This window comes from Peromyscus eremicus, chromosome X (genome assembly GCF_949786415.1).
Source record: "Peromyscus eremicus chromosome X, PerEre_H2_v1, whole genome shotgun sequence".
Taxonomy (NCBI): Eukaryota; Metazoa; Chordata; class Mammalia; order Rodentia; family Cricetidae; genus Peromyscus; species Peromyscus eremicus.
Genome location: NC_081439.1, coordinates 109975359 through 109999172, shown reverse-complemented (window position 1 = coordinate 109999172; position 23814 = coordinate 109975359). Strand labels below are relative to the sequence as shown.

At 38.1% G+C, this 23814-nt stretch overlaps 1 protein-coding gene across 1 annotated transcript in view; it reads left to right on the top strand.

Moving 5' to 3' along the window:
* Window positions 1-23814, top strand: part of Enox2 (ecto-NOX disulfide-thiol exchanger 2) — a 282945-nt gene that overhangs the window by 236264 nt on the left and 22867 nt on the right. Inside the window, exons 7-10 of the mRNA XM_059250208.1 lie at window positions 2622-2855; window positions 5213-5425; window positions 7927-8033; window positions 15949-16063. Of these exons, the coding sequence (XP_059106191.1) occupies window positions 2622-2855; window positions 5213-5425; window positions 7927-8033; window positions 15949-16063 (669 nt within the window). The remainder of the gene's footprint in view (window positions 1-2621; window positions 2856-5212; window positions 5426-7926; window positions 8034-15948; window positions 16064-23814) is intronic.

Below are 23814 nucleotides of genomic sequence, written 5' to 3'. Positions count from 1 at the left end.
AGTCTCTGAAGATATCTTCTACAGATCTCTTAAATTCTTTCCCTGTGCAAACTTCTTCCTTTTGATACTCTGCATTATGAACTCTGTTTACCATAGTCTTCACAGAATCCCAGGGAAGAACAGCAGGCTGAATCTGAACTTCCCATTCTGCACTAAGGCCTGGAAACCTCTGCACTGTAGCCTAGGGCAATCATAGGGAACATCTCATGTGATAGTCTCCCACTGCTCACTGCCTTCATGGTCCAGTATCTTAAACACTGTTGTTTCATATGTTTACTTTTTTTTTCCAAGACAGGGTTTCTCTGTGTATCCCTGGCTGTCTTGGAACTTGCTCTGTAGATCAGGCTGGCTTGAATTCAGAGATCTCCCTGCCTTAGCCTCCCAAGTACTGGGAATAAAGGCATATTCCGCTGTTACCACAGGCATGTGTTTATTTTTTAAGGAGGGAGATAAGTATGACCTCCCCCCATTGCTTATCAAGGAACAAAGTCTATATTGGGCATTGCTCAGCAGAATAGAAGAAAGCTCAATAACTCTGCAAATCTAACATCCTAGATTCAGGTTCTAACTCTGCCAGTTGCACTCCACCCCCACCCCTACCCCCAGGACCAGCTGCTTAACCTGTCTACCTTCTCTGGTGCTTATCTTTCTCTTTGGTAAAATGTTTGCCATATAGTTTGCTAAGAATGAAATGAGATGGATGTACATATAAGTATCTGTCTGAGCTCCCGAAACACAAAATGTACTAAATAATATCTTAATGGGTTGTCAAGAAACTTTGCTTAGGTGATATAACTGGCACAAAAGGTAGAAGTAGGAAGTAGGTCCTGATTTTCTAAATCCAAGTTCTCTATAACTGGTCTAATTACATCAACATCTTTTAGTATCCCAAACTATGTACCACTACATTATATACCAACCCCCATCTATTTCATTTCTCTCCCAGAGAGGAAAGTAGTCCAGAGTTCCCAATTACATCCAGGAAACAATTTTTAAAATTTAAATTACAAGCTAATGAATTTACATTTCACTAAAATTCTATGGGATGATATAACTTACATTTGTGAAGTTATCAAGAGCACTATAGTTGAGAAATGCCATTTCTATTTTTCCCAGCCCTTGGTACACTATAAGGCTCATCTTTTCCTTGATGTTGTTTTGTTTTATCTTACTCTTGCATTTATATGCAAATGTATGATGTGTGTGTGTATGTATGCATGAGCACATTTGTGTGCATGAAGGGGAGCATGTGTGTCAGCCCTTGTCCTCTACCTCATTTGAGACAGGATCTCTTGTTCACAGCTGTGATGCCATGGTAGATAGCAATTGAGCTCCTGAGGATACCCAACCCCATCTCCATCTCCCATCTCACCATAAGAGCATTTGGATTACAGATATTTGCTACCATGCCTGGCTTTTTATGGGGATTCTGGGATTTGGGGGATTTGAACTCAGTTCTTCAGTTATACAGCAAGTGCTTTACTTACTGAGCCATATCCCTGAGCTCCAATGCTCACTCTTGATGTCATGTCAGATGGCGAAGTAGAGGGAAGGCACCCTAAAATCAAGATCATCCAAACCCATAGAATATAAAACTGTTATGAAAGATATGTTCTGCATGGTCTGGAGAATGATCTGTGATAGCCATACTTTCTGTTTTTAATGAATAAGTTTATTAAGTATATGATAAGCCAAAGAAAAGAAGAAAAAGAACAAAATACCATCAAATTTAGTACTTGAAATACCCAAAAGAAATCCACTGGGAAAGCTCCATTGAGTCCCAGGCAGAGCAGACTGTCCTCTTAGATAAGGACCCCAAGTAAAAGAACAACAGCACTAAGGTAACATGCTAAAAATGGAGACTTACAAACATCAGCAGAGACGGACTAGGGAAACCCTCTGAGGCAGCCAGCTAAAGTTCCCAAACAAGACTCCTGGACAGAACAGAATATTTCCTTGAGTGAGGCTTCCAAGTTTAAAAAAAAAAAAAAGCAACAGAAAGAGATAGCATCATCAAAGTGGGTGGGCCCTCAGAGCATCCATCAGAAACCAACCGGGGAAGTTGGGCCAGTCAGCTGGAGTTCCCAGTTGAGCTTTGTCTCCATGGGTGAATCTGTGGCTGAACTTCTTTATCCTCTTTCCCACTGTAGGTACTTTAATATCTTGAGATAAATAATAGTAACATCTGTTGGAAATGATTTACCATCTAGTTGCTCTGAGGGGTACAGTGCTTTTTACTCTTGGACTGTTTGGCAGTTCTTTTCCCGTCCCTGTCACAGAGTGGAAGTGGGCTGCCTAGCCCCAGACAACAGGCTTTGGAGGACACTTTGAGACACATAGAATTGGGTCTGAAATGGGAGAAGGAGAAGCAATTCCATTTCCAGTTCTGTCTTCTCAGTAAGTTCAATAGACACATAACTTACCAGTACAGTGTACATTACAAAATGAGATTGGAATCCACGTCCTTTGATGATTCACCTTGATAGCACTGAGAGAAAATTTAGTATTGTGTGATCACTTAAAACTACTCAAACCATCACTAAGACACTGAACTTAGAAAAGTACATATAGTTGTTGGCTAACTAGTCTCTCCTCCCTTCCCCTATTCTCCTTTAATTTAGGTTACCGAATTCGCCTGGGCTCTAGTACTGACAAGAAGGACACAGGCCGGCTCCATGTTGACTTTGCCCAGGCTCGGGATGACTTGTATGAGTGGGAGTGTAAACAGCGTATGCTAGCAAGAGAGGAGCGGCACCGTAGACGGATGGAGGAGGAAAGACTACGTCCACCATCCCCACCCCCAGTGGTCCACTATTCAGATCATGAATGCAGCATTGTTGCTGAGAAACTAAAAGGTATAGAAGGCATTCAAGCTCCATGATTGAATGAACTTTTTTCTTGGGGAATTGTGATAAATATCATTGTGCTGTTCGGAGTTACCCTTTCAATTTCTGGCTAATAGATCCTAGCATTTCTTGTGTTGGAGGCTTGCTGATAATACCAAGTAACTCTAGAAACAGGAAATTTGTCCATCCCACATGTGTCTCTGTTCCTTCATTGTCTCAAAGGTTGGCATTTTTCTATCCAGACATCAGATAACTAAGAAGAAATATTTTCCCACTTACCACACTAGAAAATTTGAGGGGTGATTCATGGTTTAGGACCTACATGTGCCCCCTTTCTTTGTGGACACTAGTGAGATTTGAGTGTACTAGTGAGTACATGAACATGATAGAACTGGATATGACCCTGTGAAATTCCAGTAAAGTCCTCATTTTAAAGATGTCAACATGAGCTGCTGTAGTGGGGCATGCTTGTAATGGAAGCTGAGGCAGGAGGATCACCAAGAATTGCAGGCCAGCCTGGGTTATAGAACGAACTCCTATCTCAAAATAAATAGACAAAAAAAAAAAAAAAACAAGATGGCAAAATGGAGGCCCAGAAATTAGTCACCGTGTGTATTGATTACCCTGAAGACTTAGCTACTACCCAAGAAAAGAAGTCTTTATCATTGTTAAAGCCAAGTTATTCCACAAAGCATCTATGGATACTTCTAAATATTGGTAAGCCAAACTCCTTTTTCTTTAGTTTTGATCCTGTTCTTGCTTGATTCTTAGAGCCACTTAGCTAATTTGACATTAATCACCTTGCCTGTTCTCTTGTCTTAGTAACTCAAATCCAGTCTCTCATTTTCTGAGTACAGTTGATTTTATTGAATGAATGCTGCTGTCCCATTGATCTTACTGATGACACTGACCCAGCTCTAATGGTATGAATTTGCCCTGCTTCTGTGCTTTCATTTCAGCAAGATCCTGCTAATTCTACTTTCTAAATAAATAGGTCGCACTTGCCAAACTTGTTTACATCACATTTAAGAAATCTCTTTGGATTGATTGTGACTTTCTGCAAGGGAAAAACAGAAAGCATAGCATCCCGAACTGAACAGAAATAATGGCACATTTTGAAACACTAGAGAAGCTTTCACAATGGTGATATGCCTGTTCCAAGACTTGTCTATTCACATGACACCAAACAAGACATTTTACATTAAAAAAAAAAATTTGCTGGTTACACAGCCCTCAAGAGAAGCACAAGCAGCATCGACATAAAAGACTGTATCCAAGTAATGAAATGAAAAGCTACTACATGGGGAAGACTCATCTACCATTGTGTCTGCACTGAAAAATAAGGGCAGGGGGCAAGAAAATAAAATTGCAAAGCAAGGTGTTTCTACTTGAGTAAGAGCTTTTAGCCAGAGAGGGATGTGAAGCTCAAGAATGTGGCTTCAATGGGATGCCATTAGAGTCTTTCTTGCAAGTCCATCAGAACAGAATATATAAGTAGCTAGCTGGGGAAGGAGGCCTGGAAGGTATGGAAGAGCTGTGCTACTCTATTAACATTACAGGATGGCTCCTGGTGAACTGCAGAAATCTACTAGAAGGCAAGAGAAAAAGGATATGAGGACACGTGGAAATAAAAGGGTCAAAATAGATCATGACTGGGACTGAGTGGAAGGATGAAGAGCTCTGTCTGGGTTGGATTCCAGAGAGCTATTACAAAAGGTTGAAGATACAAATGCTTGTATATAAAGAACTACACATTGGACTCTTTCCTTAGGCCTTTCCATAACTAGAATAACATGTATCCAGGGTAAAGGTACTGACATATCCAAATTACATGCAACATTTTCACTGACTTTTCCTTATTAAAATGCGAGATTATGGAATTGTGAAATTCCCTCATTGTTAATTTTCCCCTCTCTGTGGGTGTGTGTGTGCAGGCCTGCATGCATGCTTGTGTGTCTGTCTGATTCTGTCTCTCTTCCTTTCCCTCTCTCTCTCAAATAATCAGATAAATTAGGAAATTCTCAATACATGGAAACTATCATAGTATAGACATGTTTTTGTTTGAGAGAGGGAGTGTGTGTGTGTGTGTGTGTTTCCTGGGGATGTAAACTAGGACCTCTCACACACTGTTACAACCCCAGAAATTTTAGGAAGGAAAGAAGCCATCCTCTTTCTGAAGCTCTTCATAAGCCATAACCAGTCTGTCTACCTGTGTGTGCATGTGTGTACATGTGAGGTCCTTACCTTCATTAATTCATATAACTGTAACTGCCAAAATCCCTGATGACCTCTTTGCCAGCATCTTGGGAAAATCGATTGAGATTTTGTCACTGCAGCAGTTTTCAAAACAGACACCTTTGTTTCAGATGATTCCAAATTCTCGGAAGCTGTGCAGACCTTGCTCACCTGGATAGAGAGAGGAGAAGTGAACCGCCGCAGTGCCAACCACTTCTACTCCATGATCCAGTCAGCCAACAGCCATGTCCGCCGCCTGCTGAACGAGAAAGCTGCCCATGAGAAAGAGATGGAAGAAGCAAAAGAGAAGTTCAAGCAGGCCCTTTCTGGAATTCTTATTCAGTGTAAGTGAAAGTTAAAGTTCTGCTGAACAGCTGAGAGACCCCATCACTTCATCACCACTTGCCCTACACAGGATCCGAGGCCTGCAAAGCTATGTATTTCAAGTGGCTAGATAACCTTCCTAGCTGCTTTGGGCTCTCCTTACATCAGTGGTTCTCAACCTTCCCAGTGCTGCGACCCTTTAATCCAGTTCCTCATGTTGTGGTGACCTCCAACCATAAAATTATTTTTGTTGCTACTTCATAACTGTAATTTTGCTACTGTTGTGAATTGTAATGTAAATATCTGATATCTGATATATGACCCCTGTGAAAGAGTCATTTGATCCCCCAGAAGAGTCACGACCCACATGTTGAAAACCGCTACCTTGTATTGTCAAATGCCAAAGCCCTATTTCCCAGGATACGTGAGAACAACTATATTCTCTGGTTTAGCTTCTTCAGCTCTGCAGAAGCACTGGGATAGAGGTAGGCAGTGACTCATCCTTTTACAACCCTGGTCCTCAGTAGGGGATTAGATATTTTATTGCTGAAGTTAGAATATGATGTTAGGATTTTATGGCTGCGTGTCTTCAGATTTACACGATTATCATCATGTAATATGCTGTTTAGGAACTTGTGGTAGTAAATAGTATTATATTTTCCCAAGATGATTGCGTAAAAAATAAATTTGCTACTTCTACATTTTCAATTTAGTTTTCTTCCATTATCTTTACTAGATATGATAGACACCATAGAGGTGAGAAGCCATTGAAATGGCCATTTTTAGTTATACCACTTCAGATCTATCTAAATTCTGTTAAATGAGGTAGATCAGATAAACTCTCAAGTAAATTTTTTGTTCACCATGTAACAAAATTATATGATCACATCTTTTCAATAAGGACCTATATTCACCTTAAGAATTGGGGCAGTTTTATGATTTTGCATTTAAGCAGTTATGGTCCACTCTTCCTGTACTTTTCTCTCCATACTTGACTCAGACATAATTGGAAGTAAGGAGTTCCTCCACTTTTGCTCGTACTTTGGAAGTATATATAGACATAAAATCCAAGAAGGGAAAGCACATATCTTCAGGACTTCAGAATAAGTGGAAAAAGAAAGCAGCAAGAATTGTGGGAATCCTTAAATCGTTAGAGCACAGTGAAAACCTGACTGTAAAGGTAAAAAGTCCTATCTCTGCATTTTCTTGCTGTGAAAAGCAGGGGTTCTTCTCCTGCTTTTGTTTCTCCCCAAATAATCTTATTTAAGTTTCTCTTCACTTGAGCCAGAGAGATGGCTCAGCAGGTTAAAGAGGATGAAGTCTGAGCCACAGAACCAACATGGTGGGATGAGAAGACTGGCATGCGAGCGAGCGCATGTGTGCACGCGCACACACACACACACAAAAAAAAAAAAATAGTTAGCAAAAAAACCCCAAAGATTTGTGTATGTTTCCCCTTTTAACAGTTAAGGAACCTTGAAAGATATTCTCTAGGACTGTATTCACAAAGATTTCTTTCATAAATTTTTCTCTAGTCAACAAGCCTATGTAGGTGTACTTAATATAGACTCAACCATTTTATATTTTGATTTGATGCTTCTGGTTAAACATACCTTGGAATAGTGAAAAACAAATTTTCCTTGAAGTTAAGCATTCCACATTATTTCAGAGGGCTACTTAATAAAAGGAGACGGTGAATATGAGTAATATACAATCATATATATGTATGAAAATGTTATAATAAAACCCATTGTTTTATATGTTATCTACAAATTAATTTACAATAATATTAAATAAATTAAAGAACCCAGTAGTATAGTTTGCTTCCATGCTATGCAGAGTTCATAGCACTCAACTAAATACAAAATCTGAACCTAAACTACAGTTATTTTGACTCTTGATCTCTTTTCACCTAAATGAATACACAATTTTTGCATTAAAAACTTTGCTCATCATCATACCCCGAACTGGGAGTTTCTTCTTCCTGTATATGGATGTCTCTTTCCTTGAGTCCCTTTTAACATAGTAGTACCTGTTCTGATTTGAATATGAACTGCCCCCATAGGCTCATGTGTTTGAACTCTTGGTCCCCAGTTGGTGGTGCTGTTTTGAAGGTTGTGGAACTTTTAGGTGATACAGCTTCACTGGAGGCAGAAGATCCCTGAGAGCATCTGTCCTGCCCCACTTCCTTCTGCTCTGTGCTTCCTGACTGCCATAGACTGACCGCCTCACACTCCTTCCGCCATGCCTTCCCTGCCATAATTAAATGTATCCCTTCTTAAACAGTGAGCCAAAATAGACCCTTCCTTCCTTCAGTTGCTTCTTGTCAGAATTTATCACAGCCATGAGAAAAGTAACTAATAAAGTACCTTGGCCCATGGAATCTTATCTAACTACAGTCACAGCCTGGTTTGTGTCATAACAACTTGATGAAGCAAGTCTCATGTTTCTGTTTATTTTCTCTCTCTTTTTCCATCCCTGGATGATTTGGCCTGATCTGACTGCGGATTTGATACTGCAGTTGAGCAGATAGTAGCTGTGTACCATTCGGCTTCCAAACAGAAGGCATGGGACCACTTCACAAAAGCCCAGCGTAAAAACATCAGTGTTTGGTGCAAACAAGCTGAGGTTGGTAACATTCTACTCGGGGAGCTCCTCATGGGGACATTTTCCTTCCTTAACAAGTTGTTGATTTGGAGTTTAACCAGAATTAAATAGTGCCAAGCTCCCATGGTCATAACAAGGCCCTAATGAAACACTGAAATGTGTTCTATACCCTGTCAACATCCAGACCACCTGCTGTCAAAAGGGTAATAAATGTGCACATATTGTCTTAAATGCATCCTGCTGGATAGAAATCTTAGTAGTGAAAATGCAGCTGGGATGATTGTAAGTTTACTTCTTCACACTAACTAGTCTTGAGTACATTAATAGTTACTGACCTATGTTTCTAGCATTAGTAATATTAGTGCTGTCTTCCATTTATTAGAGTGCATTGACAGTTGAGGCTAGAAGCTGTCTGCTGGTACTTTGGAGCAAAAACATTTCTGAGCTTCTTTTATCAAATTTGTCCAGCTGTATGTATAGGTGGAAGATTTAAATGGAAGAGAGGACTGTGATTTCAGATCAAGGTCGACACATATCCTCTGCTTGTGCTCAAGTAAATCTTTAACATAACACTACAATATGTGTAATATGATTAGGTTATTAGCCTGAATCTGAAGTTGAAGTACATGGGAGGTTTTTTTCCACTGAGCTACCTGTGGAAATGTCTTCATAGGTATCTCAGGTTCTTTTGTGCCTATAGGAAGCCTCTTTCCCTATGCTTGATTTTTTTTGTATATATATATATATATATATATATATATATATATATATATATATATATATATATGTATATGTATATATAGCAACTTTTTCAACTTCATCTATGGTTTGTTTAGCCATTGTGGTAAAAAATTTATTGTATTCATAGTATTAGTTTTCATGTTCTTGTTTCTCTTTTTCCATGCTGGCAATTGAACTCAGGGACTTGTATATTCTAGACAGACACACCTTTCCATGGAGCTACAGCCTCAGTACCCAACACTTACTTTCATAAAGCACTTTGCACTGGTTATCTCACCCAAGTGTAAGCCTTACAGTCGATGTAGTGTAATGCAGACTACTTGTGGAGTGAGAGTCTACCAGGAATTCAAGTATCAGCTTTTGTTACATTTGTAGCTTAGTGGATTTAGCAAGTTATTCAGCATCTCTTGATCCCTATTTCTTTACCTGTTAATTGGTGATGATAATAATGAAACCAATTTTATAAGATTAAATGTTTATGAAATGTATAAGCAGTTTGAAAATGTAAATGGTGTTATTTCAATTTATTATTAACTCAATACAGGATAATGAGTAGGTGTAGAATCCATGTTTTGCATGTAATAAAACTGAAATGCAGAAATGTTAAATGATTTCACAAAATTACACAAGTAGGAAGCAGAGTAGAAATTATTCTCCTCTGATCTCTGCTACAGAATTTCATGTACTTTTGAACAGGTCATCTAATCTCTGTGAGACTTAGTTTCCTAGCCTTTGAAATGAAGGCAATATTCTGTCCAAAGTGTCCTCTGTGAATAGGTAAGCAATTTGTATGGGAACAGCTTAAAACTTTAACAAACATTTAAGGAAAAATAAGCCAAACCTTGGTCCTAAACTTGTAGTCTGTAACACATCAGTTATAGCTCAGGAGAGAGAACTGGGAATCAATCACTGAGAAATCTCTTGAAGACATCTGTCCAGTGAGTGTATAGAATCATAAAAAGCTAATAGCATCTTCATTAATTTTTGATCACTAACATCATGTTGGCACGCGAACATTTTCAATTTTGGAAACATTTTAGATTTTGGATTTGGTGGATTAGTACTTCTTAACCTGCATTAAATACCTCCCTTCCCTTTAATACACATAATCCTGCATACCTTTTAGATGTTCTGAGATCTCAGCTGCCCAGTGCGGAGAAGGAAGGGACTGACTTCTCAAGGTAACAACTATCAGGCAATAACATATTCCCCAAAGCACATGTGGTACCACACACTTGTAATCAATCACAGCAGGCTGAGGCAGGAGGATCATGCATTCAGTGCCATCCTAAACTATATAGTGAACCCTTATCTCAAAAGATTTCCCCATCAAGGCTCTGTATATACCAAGCCTGACTACCTAGGGAGTATATACTTTGTACTTCAGTTAAATTAGGGTCATAGTAAAGATAGCTGTTGTGGTGAACTGGACATTTCTCCAGAGCTCTAGAAAATTGAGAATCATATGCCCCATTACACAGGCTTTTGTAAAGCCTCCTTGGCAGGGGCCAGTGATAAGATACATGGGCATCATAATTTGCCAAGAGCTACATGTTCCATCTGTGCCTTATTGACCAAACCCGCTTCCTGTGTATTTGATTAGGTTATATCAAGACCCACCTTCCTCAGTCTTGGTAACTAAAACTACTGCTGATAGTGAGACATAGCTAGCTTGGGACTTTCCTCTGGTTTTATATTCAAAAAGGAGACATATCTTGTGGCCTTCCTTTGAGCTTGCCATCCCTAAACCCCAAAGAGTTCTTCCATTTTATATTGCTGTCTCTTGAATTGTGGTTTGGTTTTCCTATTATTTTTCTTTTTGCTTTCAACTCTGTAAATTCTCTACTGGTAACAGACCACTAAGAAGACTTAAAAGATGTGCCCTATGGGAAGTGAAAAAAGCTATCCTCTTAAGATGTGGCTGCCTTTTAGCACCCCACTGAAAATCAGAACAACTCAAAAGTCAGGTGTTTCATCAAGTTAGAAGTTCTGACAACTTCTTCCCAGTTGCCTCAGGGAACAAATCAGCTGGTGGAAGCCTCATGTCAGAAGGTACCCATTCCTTGTCTCACTGTCATGCATCTACCAGTATTCTTACTCTGCTGAGTGAGTGATAGAGAGAGCATCAACTTAGAAAAATCCATCTTCGAGAAACTTAGATACGATGAAAGTACATGCCACCATGACTAGTTTGACAATGAGTCTTTTGAATTGCTTTACTTTCCTGGTTTGGCTCCTGGAAATGAAGCAGAAAAGAGATGCTAAGAGAGGGCCGAAGCCCTTCCTCTTACTGCAAGTTGATGCCTACAGTCACAGTTGTATTTGCTATGGGGACTCTTTTCTACAGAATCATTTGAAAATCTGTGTTTCACTCAAACTCACCTACACTAGGTGCTACACCTTGGAAAATGTATAAAAACTAGAATCATAGCTGTAAGCATTAAGATGATAGCCTCTTGCATCCTTCCTCATAGAATATTTTACACCACAGAGCTAAAAGAAAAGGGCTTTGATGATTATAATTGGCAAAATAACCTTTTCCATTTACGTCCATTTCATACTCTGAAGAACTGTTTGTAGATGGATAATGAAGTCATCTGTGCCCCTTGTTTTAGTACTAACTTGCATTAAGACTGGCTGTTGGCCTTGAGCCATCCAAAAGCATACTAACCCAATTTTATATCAGCCTAATTTGTATTTCCATTATTTACCATGCAAGAGACAAACCAGTGTTTGTGAGTTGCTTCATTTTATTAAATGATATCTCAGAATCAAATTGTTTTGTGAGTGTACAAGCTATTTATTTAGCTAGCCTCTGTTCCTTTCCATTCCCTCCTGACTCCTTTTCTACCATGGTTCTTGTTAATACTAAAAAAAAAAATGTAGGTGCGTAGGATCTTGTTACACATTTAATAAGGAGTGTTGGTATTCTGGTAATAATGTTCCTATCGTAAAACATGAGTAAGATCAATTAAAGTCCACATAAATTTTTGTGAAACAAGGGTTAAATAATTAATGTGTAATGATTTATGATTTGCTTGCTTTGTAATAAATCAAAGATGTCAACTGGTACAAAGTGGTTCTTTGCATGCATTTCGTTCTGTCTCTGCTTTGTTTCCTTCTATATGAAAGTGCATCTTGTTCTCCATTATGGAGCAGTGTCAATTTCTAAGTCTCAGAAAAAGTTGCCACCATTAGAGCAGACTCGAAGTCATTACAATGCCATTTTAGAAATCACTACCTGTTCATTGTTGAAATGAGATGTACCACGTATTTACAGTGGGCAAAAGGGTGGCATAGGAACTTTAGGGCCACTTATTTTTAAAAAGTATTCTGTCAGTGACGAGTCTCATAAGATTTCCTGTAGGGATTAATGCATGCTAATTACTGAAAATGTTGTTGCATGCCATTCCCACATTTTGGTTGTAGTACTGTATCAAGATGTCAGAATGAGAAATGGAGCAAATCTGAGGTACAGCTATTACTTTTGATGTCTGTACTTCAGTAGCTAGGAATCCACCCCCCACCTGATCCTATTTCTAAGCTATTAGAATGCCTTTTTGGGTGCATGCCACCTTCTAGTCCTTTACTCTGAAAGTTTTTGTAAGGATTTCTTTCTCAAAGCTTTTCTGACCCACCAGAAAATAGATGCAGAGTACTTCAGCAGTAGGGGTTTCCAAGAATTAACAAAGTCTCATTTTTCTTAGAAGTACTCTGTCATTTACCAAATGGGCCTTCTAAATTTCCTTTAATATGGTACCCCATAGCCTCTGCTGTTCTCTCTGCTTCTATTCCACTTATGTGACTTAGTATTGGATATTTGTAGAAAAATAATGATATGAGCTTTGGGGGCACGGAGGGTGTAGCTAAGGATTGTATAGTGTACAGAGCAGTCCACTGAATAACTTAGAAAAAACTTTCCCTGAGTTTTTCTTATTCTCATTTTATTATTAGCTAAAATAACTGGTGATTCTTGTCCCTGATATATTTTAAAGCATTTAGGTAAAATTTGTCCCTAAGTATGTTATATTTCTAGGGGCATTTGAAACTGTAAAAGATCTCTAGGTAAGACATATACATGTAGCTATTGAAATATTTGTATTTCTAAGATCTTAAGCTGTCTTGCAAAACTGGAAGTGAAAGGATGCTTTGTGGATGCTGGGAAGCTACAGGACCTGTCTTAATTTTAAGATCTTGCTGCCCTGGGATATTTCCCTAGAATGAACACAATTTACTCTCCCAAGAAACGTAATAACTTTATCAGCGTTAGTGACATGTGTGTGAGTTGAAAGTTGGTATCTGATTATATCCTGTGACAGCCTACATTTTTATTAGAAATCTAAAAAGCCACAGATTTTCAGGATGCAGTAAACTGTACAATATTTGAATTTGCCAGTGTCAAACTTTGTTATAATCACCTTCCAGTAACAGTTCTGATGATAACTGAAACTAAATCTTATGAGGTCGAGTGCATTCAGAGGAATGAGAAATCCCCTTATTGTTCTTCATGCCATGAGTCTGAATAAGACATAGCACATCTTTTTCATGACACAGCCCTTTAAAGCTCATTTATCACAAGCAAATCATTATTTTCTTTTATTTTAAGTAAAGTCCCTGCAGTACATGGGAGGTACTATATTAGCATCTGATTTTTCTGCTACTTCTTAACAATCCATGACGATACTAAATAACTCACTTTTTAAAGAGTCCTTTATATAGTGTTAATGAAAACTGGAACTAGAAATCATTTTTCCTGATAAAGGAATTAAAAAGGAAGATATTAAGATAGTGACTAACTATATCATTATAAATAAATCCATTTGAAGGCCAGGCATGGTAGCATATGCCTTTAGTCCCAGCACTCAGGAGGCAGAGGCAGGTGGACCTCTGAGTTCAAGGCCAACCTGGTCTACAGAGCGAGTTCCAGGACAACCAGGACTACTTAGTGAGACCTTGACTCAAAAAAAAAGAAAGAAATCCATTTGAAATATACTTAATGCTTATAAATGGGATAGTTTGAACCAGACAGCTTTAGATGATTCCTATATTATAACCCAGTAGGAGTTAACCTAGGTAGGGATTCTCAGCTTAAAACCTAGGAAATTAATAACAATCATGTGATGTCTAAATGATTTCAAGTTGCTCTAAAATGTGTAGTTCTCATTCTTACTTGTTTTGGTATAATGTACATGTCTGTATATATGTGTGTATATGTTCCTTGTGTATGTACATGTGTAGGTGAGGGTGTGTTCGATCACAAGCATATATTTGAAGACCAGATGACCACACTGAATGTCTTTTTGACTTGTTACTCCCCATCTACACGGTGTATTTCAATCCATTTCTTATGACTCAGCTTTGTATGTTATAGAAGTGTAGTGTTCAACAAGAGCTACTTAATCTTGGGTTAGTATGCACATGTGAGTGTGTATGTAAGAAGCTTTCTTGTTCATATCACATCTTAGGTATACCATCTGTTCTTGTGTGTGATGTTTTCTTATTTTCTGGAGTGATTTTTATCACCTAATCAATCGCTCATTATTCTACTCCTTTCTATGGTAAAAAATTATTCACATTAAGTATTTCTTGATTAAATTTTTGTTATGCTGATTGAATCCTATCACCAAATGTTAAAAAATCATGTCATTAAAATTTTTACTGTACAAAGATATGTGGAAGGAAATGGCAATAACATCATAAAGGTCTACAATAAGAACTTGTGTTTAATGTTGAAAATAAAGGAACTTTTTGTTTCTTTGTTCGTTATTTCCAGACAAAAAACTCGTCTTCTTTTTATTTTAAGCTAAATGAATCTGTGGGTTATTTTTAAAGTATCTGACCTTCTGATGAGATTCCCTACCTTTTTTTAAATATGAGCATAATTCCTTTATACCAGGAGGATCATTCCAAGGTTGGTCTCCATTTATTGTTCTTTTTTTGGAAAATGTAATCTCAACCTAGTTCCTGAGATGTCCAGTGATTTTGATGGTTATCCTAGATATGAATATTATTGTGTAAAATAATGGACTCTTGCCTGGCAGCAGTGGCGCACACCTTTAATCCCAGCACTCAGGAGGCAGAGCCAGGCGGATCTCTGTGAGTTCGAGACCAGCCTGGTCTACAGAGTGAGATCCAGGATAAGGACCAAAACTGCACAGAGAAACCCTGTCTCAAAAAAAACAAAAAATAAAAAAAAATATGGACTGTCATATGTTCTTACAAAATGTTCACTTTTTCTTCTTTTGCTTAAATGATCAATTTAATTTTTTTATTCAAGCTAGAAGTTTCTATCTATTGGATAGCAGTTCCAATAACAGTATAGCTCCTTTAGCCTTAGCTAGGCTGCTTGGACTCTCTGTGCTTCCTTGGTTGAGAAAGCATGAAAAACTTTCAAAGGATTCTATATATAGACTGTAAAGAATCTGTGTGTGTATGTATGTATATATGTCTCCCTCTCTCCCTTCTCCTTTCATTCCTCCTTTCTGTCCTACACACACACACACACACACACACACACACACACACACACAAATACATTTCTTCTTTCTAAGATTCCCTTCTTACTTTCCAGTGTCTGCTCTTCCATTAACCACTCTCTTGCAATTATTTAGGCCACCAAGGCTTGGGTTTTCTACTAGAAATTTAGCTGCCCTGTGACTAAATTCTGATCTGCTCTCAAACTAAGAGACTTTTTAAAAGCAGGGAGATTTGTCTATAGGTTTTTGTTGAATCTTCCAAATGCCAATTCCTCTTCATAATATGCCTGCATTTGTTCACTGTCCAATAATATCAAATAGTTACATATTTTGTTTTGTCCAAACATTATAGTTACTGACCATGAGAGAGTTAGTCTGGTAGAAGGTTACTCTTAACAGCCACTTTTGCTGTATTTTCTAAAACTACAAAATCTTGGTTTAGAGTTCTGTTCAGGAAAGCTATTGGAGAGGAAATAACAAGCAGCAAAATTAAAGGAACCAACATGGGAAAGTATAATGACAAAACTCTAAAGGGATATTCCAGAACTCCACATAAGTAAAAGCCAAGTGTGCCTTTTAATGAGACTGTTTAGTCTCAGTGTGCCATTGCCTTTTTGTTTAAGAGCACCCTGAGGGTTTTTAATATGTCCTCATACCTCTGTCCATTTCCTCAACATTTTTAAAAGTCTCCCCCTAAAAAGCATGCCTTTTGCCCTTAGGAAATCCGCAACATTCATAATGATGAATTAATGGGAATCAGAAGAGAAGAAGAAATGGAAATGTCTGACGATGAAATAGAAGAAACAACAGAAACAAAAGAAACGGAGGAATCAGGTAATGATAATTCTGGTTTGTTTACTTGCAGTAGCAATGTTTTCAAACTTTTAAAACAAGGTAAGATGGTGTATACATCAGCCTATCAGACTGCACACCAGATAGAAAAAAATTGATGGGGCTATGTGAGTAAACACTTGTTAATATCAAACCTGTGTCTATAGGGTTTTCTGTGTTCTTCATATATCCCCGTTTCAATTGAAGTCCCTAATTTAAAATGTGCGCTTTTGTCAAAAATTAGAAACCCCACTGGACATTGAGGCATCATTGTTCCATATTTGATTTGGATTTATTAATATTCTCTTCAACTGTGAGGAAACATGTGCATAAATGCTAGATTATATATACATTCTACCCAAATAGGTAACAGATAGATATATTATTTAAATGTTAACAAACTATATATAGCAAAGGACATACAGAAGAATACAAAGTTGATGATATAATTTAGGAGAAACTGTCAAGAATTTTTAGGGGCTGGGAAATGGCTCAGTCAGTTAAGTGCTTACTATGTAAGCATAAAGCCCTAAGTTCAGATCTCTAGCATCCATATAAAAAATTAAAAGATAGTACAGTGGCACACACCTGTGATCCCAGTTCTGAGGAGGTAGAGGCTGGAAGATCTCTGGAACCTGCTGGCCAGCCAATCAGTGAGCTCCATGTTTACCGAACATAAGGTAGAGTGTAATGGAGGAGGAAACCCAGCATTCATGTCTACTTCCATGTGTCCATGCACATGCACATTACATACACGTGCACACATGGTAACAATTTTAGATAAGATTTTGGATTTTAGTGTAGAAAAATTAAATATTTCCGTAAAGTAGCAAAATTAAAATCTACAAAGTAATAAATATCTGAAATAAATAACTATTGAAGGTACTTAGCAAATATATTGGGTACCAACTCAGAGTCCACAAATGGTTGTCTGGGTGGAGGCTTTTATTCTAGTCTAGTATAATCTGGAACTCAGAGTAAAACAGAAACTGTGGTGTTGATACCCAGTAGGCCTATAGGGTAAGCTTCATAAACAATAAGACAACACTTTACCCATTAGTTTAATCATAAATTACTGTGGATGGAAGAGCACCACAAGACTGAATACCTGCCACCAGAACAGTGTTTCAGGTAAACCATTGCAAACAATTATAGGAAAGTGCAGTATAAAAAAGCATTAGGCTGGGGAGATGGCTCAGTATGTAAAAGCATTTGCTTTGGCAAACATGAAGACCTGAGTTCAAATCCCCAACAGCTACATGCATGGCCATGGATGTCTGTTACTCCAGCACTGTAGGGGCTTGGGGGCACACAAGATCACTGGAAAACGATAGAACAAAACACCCAACATCCTTCTCTGGTGTCTATGTACACATGTGGTTGTGCACATCTGCACACATGTTATATACCACATACATATTTTTAAAATCATAAAACCACTGGGCCTAAATTTGAAATATCTGAATTCTAGTCTCAGATCTGGGAGATTCTTTTCCCTCACTGACAATTATCTTCCATAGCATAACAGCTAACTTGGATTTTGTTCTAGTCAGATTCATCCAGTCATTTCATAGCTGTTACATGCCAAGCAAGTTGTAAACACTGGAAATATATTAAGTAATTGAATGTCTTGGTCATGTGGTAGGGGGACATACTGATTGACCAAAACTCCAACTTGCATTTCCCAGTTCCCATATTGAAGTCAGAGGTTCTAGTCTCATATAAGGAGTCTTAGAATCTTCACTCCATAAATGGAAATTCTTACAGGAAAAAAAAAACATCAAGTCAGACTTTTTAAAGGTATCCATTAGCTATTGCAATGGAATTTTCTCCATTTTTGTGATACATTTGATCCATAAACATACCAACTATTGTCTGTACTAGATACTTTATAAGCAGTGGTTAGCATTTTCAGAATATTGAATTGCTGCAAATGAATACTACAAATCTATAGTCAAAATAAAGAAAAGACTATAATAATAATGGAGCTGTCCAATTTATTTAAGTGCTTCACTAAGATATATTAGAGCAGATTAATTATGACTTATAGTATTGCCTCCACCTCAGTATCTCCAGCATCATATACACTGCTTGTACATTGTTAGAATGGAATAAATGCAACCTAATTTTGAGCATCCACATGATGGATTGTAGAGTTTGAGGAGTGACTGGGGGAGGTGAGGGATGTGTGGGAAATTCATACTGAATGCACTTACTAGGGATATATAATTGCATTTTGCTTCTGTATCTCTTCTGAGTTAAAAGCTGTATTGGCTACTGCACAGAATCTTATTCGTTCAGAGACTGGAAACTCCCTGACAGATCATCTTATAGCTATTTTCTTTCCTGTTCCACATGCCAGGATGCTGCTTTGTCAAATAAAGCTATCTACAATAGACTTAATGGAGCTTACCAAATAGCTTTTCTCCCAGAAGGTTTCAATTCATTTTAATTCAAGGACTTTTGTGCATTTTTCTTCCCCTCGATCGTATCTAATTCTGTTATCTTGCTTCTGTAGTACTCAACTGCAGAAATCCTGCTCGACGTGAGCCAGCAAGAGTCTCCTTAGTTTTTATCTAAATCAGCTATATGTTTTAGCTATCACTTGTTTCCAATTAAAAGCTTAAGCAAGTAGATCTCCACATTGTTGTTTTCCCTCACTGTGCTCCCCCAACTTGAATTCCAGGGGCCTATAGTGCTTCCCTGGTTATCTTTTACTTCTCAAACAAAATAAAAGTCGTTACATTACCTTGGAGTGCCACAGAATTTCTGTTCTTCCAGAGACCCTGCTTTAACCAATATCTGTGGTACAGTACTTGCAATGGAAGACAGCCATTTATTCAACAGAGGGAAATCCCATCAGAGCAAAGTGGATATTGTGAAATTGTTTTAATCTGTTGTTAATCATGTACCTTGTAAACAGAAGAGCTAAGAGGGTATTCTCTACATACCCCTTTTGTCTTCTTCAGTTGGATTAGTGGTTACCAGGACTGGTCCACCTAAAAATCATAGTAGAGGGTATAAGCTGTAGATCATGAGATGACATGTTCTAGAGATCCAGTGTGTACTACTGTCACTACAATAATTAATGTATTTTATATGTGAAATTTGCTGTGAGAGTAGACATTCAAAAAAGGTTAGCAACCCCCATATAACTTTGTTCACTGGTGAATATACTAATTAGATTATACAAATCATTGTACAAAGCGTATTTCTCTGGAAAAAAATTGTAAACCTTGAGTATATATAATTCTTTATTAGTCATGCCCCAATTAAGCTGAATAAAATGAAAATTTAAAAAATATTTACGAGATACAGAGAGTCTGACCCAGTAGGTCTTTAATGGTATTTCAGATACTTCAATTATTTAGATTCTGGTGGTCCAGGGACCATTTGAAAAACAATGAAATAGATTTTCCTTGATTGTTCTAGCCAAAATATTCTCTTCCTTGTTTACTCCTCCCCATCAACTATTTTCCATTATTCTCACTTTAAGAATTTGACCAATTAATTATTATGATGGCCTGAAAGCTTAGAGAAATATTAATATAAATATAAATAAATTTGCATAAATTTAAAAAGCTACTTGTTGCTAACCTAGAGTACTGATTAGAATCCAGCCAGGGAAAGAGATATCAGAGTGATCCCAAGTAGCCACAGCCAGTAACAATTGCTCAGGGCCTTGAAAGGGGAACAGGTTTAGATAGAAAGAACAAAAGTAAGAGCATCCTGATGGTATGGGCAAGTAGAAGGAATAGGGATTCAGTGATGGAAAGAGGCATGCATGATATGTGTTGGGGGAGAAAAGACTAAGTTAGGCACAATAAGTCTAAGGTCCAGAGGAGAATACATACCAGGCTCGTATTTAACATAGTAAGCAATATGGCACCATAAGCACATCAGGCCATAGCACTACTATGATGAAACTATCATGAAATCTACATTTTAGGAGATCATTTTAGAAAAAAAGGGACCAGCCAGATTCTGTTTTATGAATAGAGTTGTGAAATGATGAAGACTCTGGCTTGAGTGATGGCACTAGGATTGAGAAAAATGACAGAAGAAAAAAAAAACAATGGAAATGTAAGATTAAAGATGCTAGAGTCATTCATAAAGAAATAGACTCAAAAGGCTTTAGTGTAAGGCTGGTGTATAGATGAAGAAAAGTAAAGATCATTGAATGAGCCTCTTCTCTAGTCTGAGAGACTGGGGAGCAGATGAGTGTATTAGTTCACTAGAGCCAGAATAGCAAAGTACCATACAATGGGAGACTTAGGCAGTCATTTTTATTTATTTTATTTTGTGTGTATGTGTGTTTGCTGGCATAGATATTATATCTGTGCCCAACATGTGTGCAGTGCCCATGGAGGCCAGAAGAGGGTGTTGGATTCCCTGGAACTGGAGCTGCAAATGGTTGTAAGTTGCCAAATGAGTACTAGGAATTGAACCCAGTTTCTCTGCAAGATCAGCCAGTGCTCTTAACTGCTGAGCTGTCTCTACTGCCCTGTAGCAGCAGTTCTCACCCTGTGGGTCACAACCCCTTTTGGGGGTCGAATGACCCTTTCACGAGGGTTACAGATCAGATATCCTACATATCATATATTTACATTACAATTTGTAACAGTAGCAAAATTAGTTATGAAGTAGCAACGAAATAATTTTATAGTTGGGGGTCACCACAACATGAGGTCGCAGCATTTGAAATGTTGAGAACCACTGCCCTATAGAGTTGTGTTTTAAAACATATATATTGTCTTTATTTTCTTAAAACTAGGAACACAAGGTGGAGGTACCAGCAGAGTTGGTTCCTTCTGAAGACTGTTGAGACAAAATCTGTTTATGCTTCCTCCCAGTTTCTGGCTGTTTGGCAGCAATCATTGGCATTCTTTGACATAGAGATATATTACCCCAATCTCTGCCTTTATGCTCACATGATGTATGTCTATCTCCCTGCTCAAATTCCTCCTTTCTGTGAGGGCACCAATCATAAGGTTAGGACCCACCATAATGACTACACCATAATTACTTGATTACTTCTGTAAATGCCCTGTTACTAAGCAAGATCCCATTCTTACAGATTCAGCCTCTTTGGGATGGCAGGGAGGAACACAATGTGATCCACAGAACAGAGCTTATATGAATGGACTGAAATAAAGGATTTGTGTTGTGGTGGTGGTTTGGGTTGATAGGGAGAAGGCATGGGGACGCAGGGTCTTGCTGAGTAGCCCAAACTACTCTGGAACTCACAATGTAGCCCAAGTTGATCTCAAACCTGAGGTACTCTTCCTATCTCTTCCTCTTGAGTACTGGGATTATAAATATGCCCTTTTAAAATTGATTTTTTATATTCAATAAAAGAGAAGAAAGTTAATGAAGAATGTGACTTCTTCAATACTTGAAGATGTGGCAACATTTGTGGGAATTTGTGGAAATGAAGTCCTAGAAGAAAGAATGAAAAGGGACTCAAACTTAGAAGAAGCTTACATTCTAACAAGAATTTTCTGTGAGATGAGAGAGAGGGATGCTGAAAGTATGTATGTAGCCCAGACTTCTGTATACAGTAAGAGATTGGTCATCCATTAATCACAGAGGCTATTTAGAAATAAGACCATGAAAAGCAAGGAATAGATATTGAGTACATATTGTAGGAAGCATGGAAGGAAGAAAAAAGAGTTGTGAGATTGCATCAGCAAGGACTAACGTGATTCCATATTAATCTGTCTAGTTCCACAACTTCCTTTAAAAGTCCTCTGAGGCCCAAGAGAAAGAGCAGAGAGAAAGTTGAGTCAAGTGACCATGAGTTACAGACTGGGATGGTCAGCTTGGTCAAAGGTTTTCAGGAGGCTGAAGAAATATAAGGTACTGAGGAGTTTACAGTAGAACCTATCCAAAAAACAATTAACTAACTGGATGAAGTTGGCCACTCCAAGAGATTAAGGATTTAAGGAGAACAGAATCTTAGAGTGATGAAGGGCAAAGAAGCAACTGACCAATGGGGATTCAGTATTTGGCAGAGGGATGTATGTGTTATAGAGGGGAACCATGATGTCCCAGATGCATCTATGCTGGCAGAAGACTGGGTAGAGAGAGATAATAACATATAGAGAGGCAAAGAGAATAAGGCTTTACAAGATCAAGGAAACCACTTGAGATTTTTGCCTGAACCACTTTGCAGCCACCTCTATAGGTTGTACTTAGGTGATCTCCCTGTCTGTTGTTTTTAGCTTATTACCCTTTGAGAATTGCTAGGGCTCCAATTTTTAGTTTAGGCTTGAGAGGAATGTTGCACATTTTCTTTCTATCATCTTGTAACATTTTTTAGTATCTGCTATAATAAAGCTTTCCAAGAGTAGCTGAATCACTGAATGCACTTCTTATTTGGTTTTGTTTGTTTGTTTACTTGCTTGCTTGCTTGTTTGTTTCCTTTACACCATCCAATATTTTTAATGGCACAAAAGTCTGTTTTGGTTCTTCATTGTACAGACACATGTCTGAGATTCTGCTTTCCGTGGCTCCTCTAGGAGGAGATGTTCACAGCTGCCTTCATATTTTCATATTGTCAGGAGAAACTGGCAGCCTTCAGATCTAAGAAGCAATTGGCATAAAGAAAAACATTTCCCACATAGGGACTAGTCAGAAAAGAGAAGCTGAATGCTAATGATGGCAGAATAGGAATACGTTCTCCATACTGTGCTCTACAGTATCAAGACTGTAAGTTTAACTATACAAACATAATACTCAAAGGTAATATTGAACATTTCAGTGTTCTGGCCATGTATGAAAGACTCCAACTTCAGGAATGGGCCCAATTAACATGAAGTCTGTGAAAGGAAAGACTTTGTGTTCTCATTTAAATGACAGAAACCTTAATTTCAGAGAGTAGGAAATACATTTTGTAGAGAAGCTCCCCTTCAGCATTATCAGTGATCACTACCTTGTTTTTTGTTTGTGTATTTGTTTGGGGTGTTTTCTCAGTGATGGGTATAAACTGAGAAGATTATTATCTGCTCTTGCTTCTGTCAGTGCTCATCACCAAGCCCTTTCCCTCAGGCAGGACACAAGCACTCTTCTCCTCATTTTCTCACAGGGAAAACATTTTCACATTTCAACTACAGGTTATGCCTCTGAGCACTCTCCTGAATCTCTGCCCTTTCCTCAGTCGTGCATCTATCTCCATGTGACATGTAGAACATGAGCATAACCACTGGCCTGTGGTACTGTAGTCCATGAAGTAACAAAAGGAGGGAAATGGAATGTTACTGTTTTATTTTGAGCCATGTAGATCACCAAATTGATAGTCAAAGCAAAGCAGAAACAAACAACTGTCCATCTGTAGTCACACTTTACAGAGGAACCTGTATGCCTATGCAGCCCATGCCAGCTTGAGACACTGTCCTTGGTACTGATCCAGCAACCAAACCAAACATTGCTTCTTCCGTTAGACAGATGGTTAATGTCCCTTTCCCTATACCATTGTGTTCATTACATGAATCACTTATGTCGTCTTCCCTTGGTGCTGTGAATGCCTGATGAACAGTATCTCAGCCACTGGGAGATGGCATGGGTAGATAATATTTAGAGATCTGACAATGCAAGTCTCTGTGTAATGGCTTTCTCTTCAAAGACATAAAATCTGTGTGGATACAGAAGTAATTAAAATCAGTTATAAAAACCACACACAAAATGAATGTGTTGCCCTGAAAAAGGTCTTTTATAATTGATAAATTGAAATATGAGATTTAAAGCTACTATAT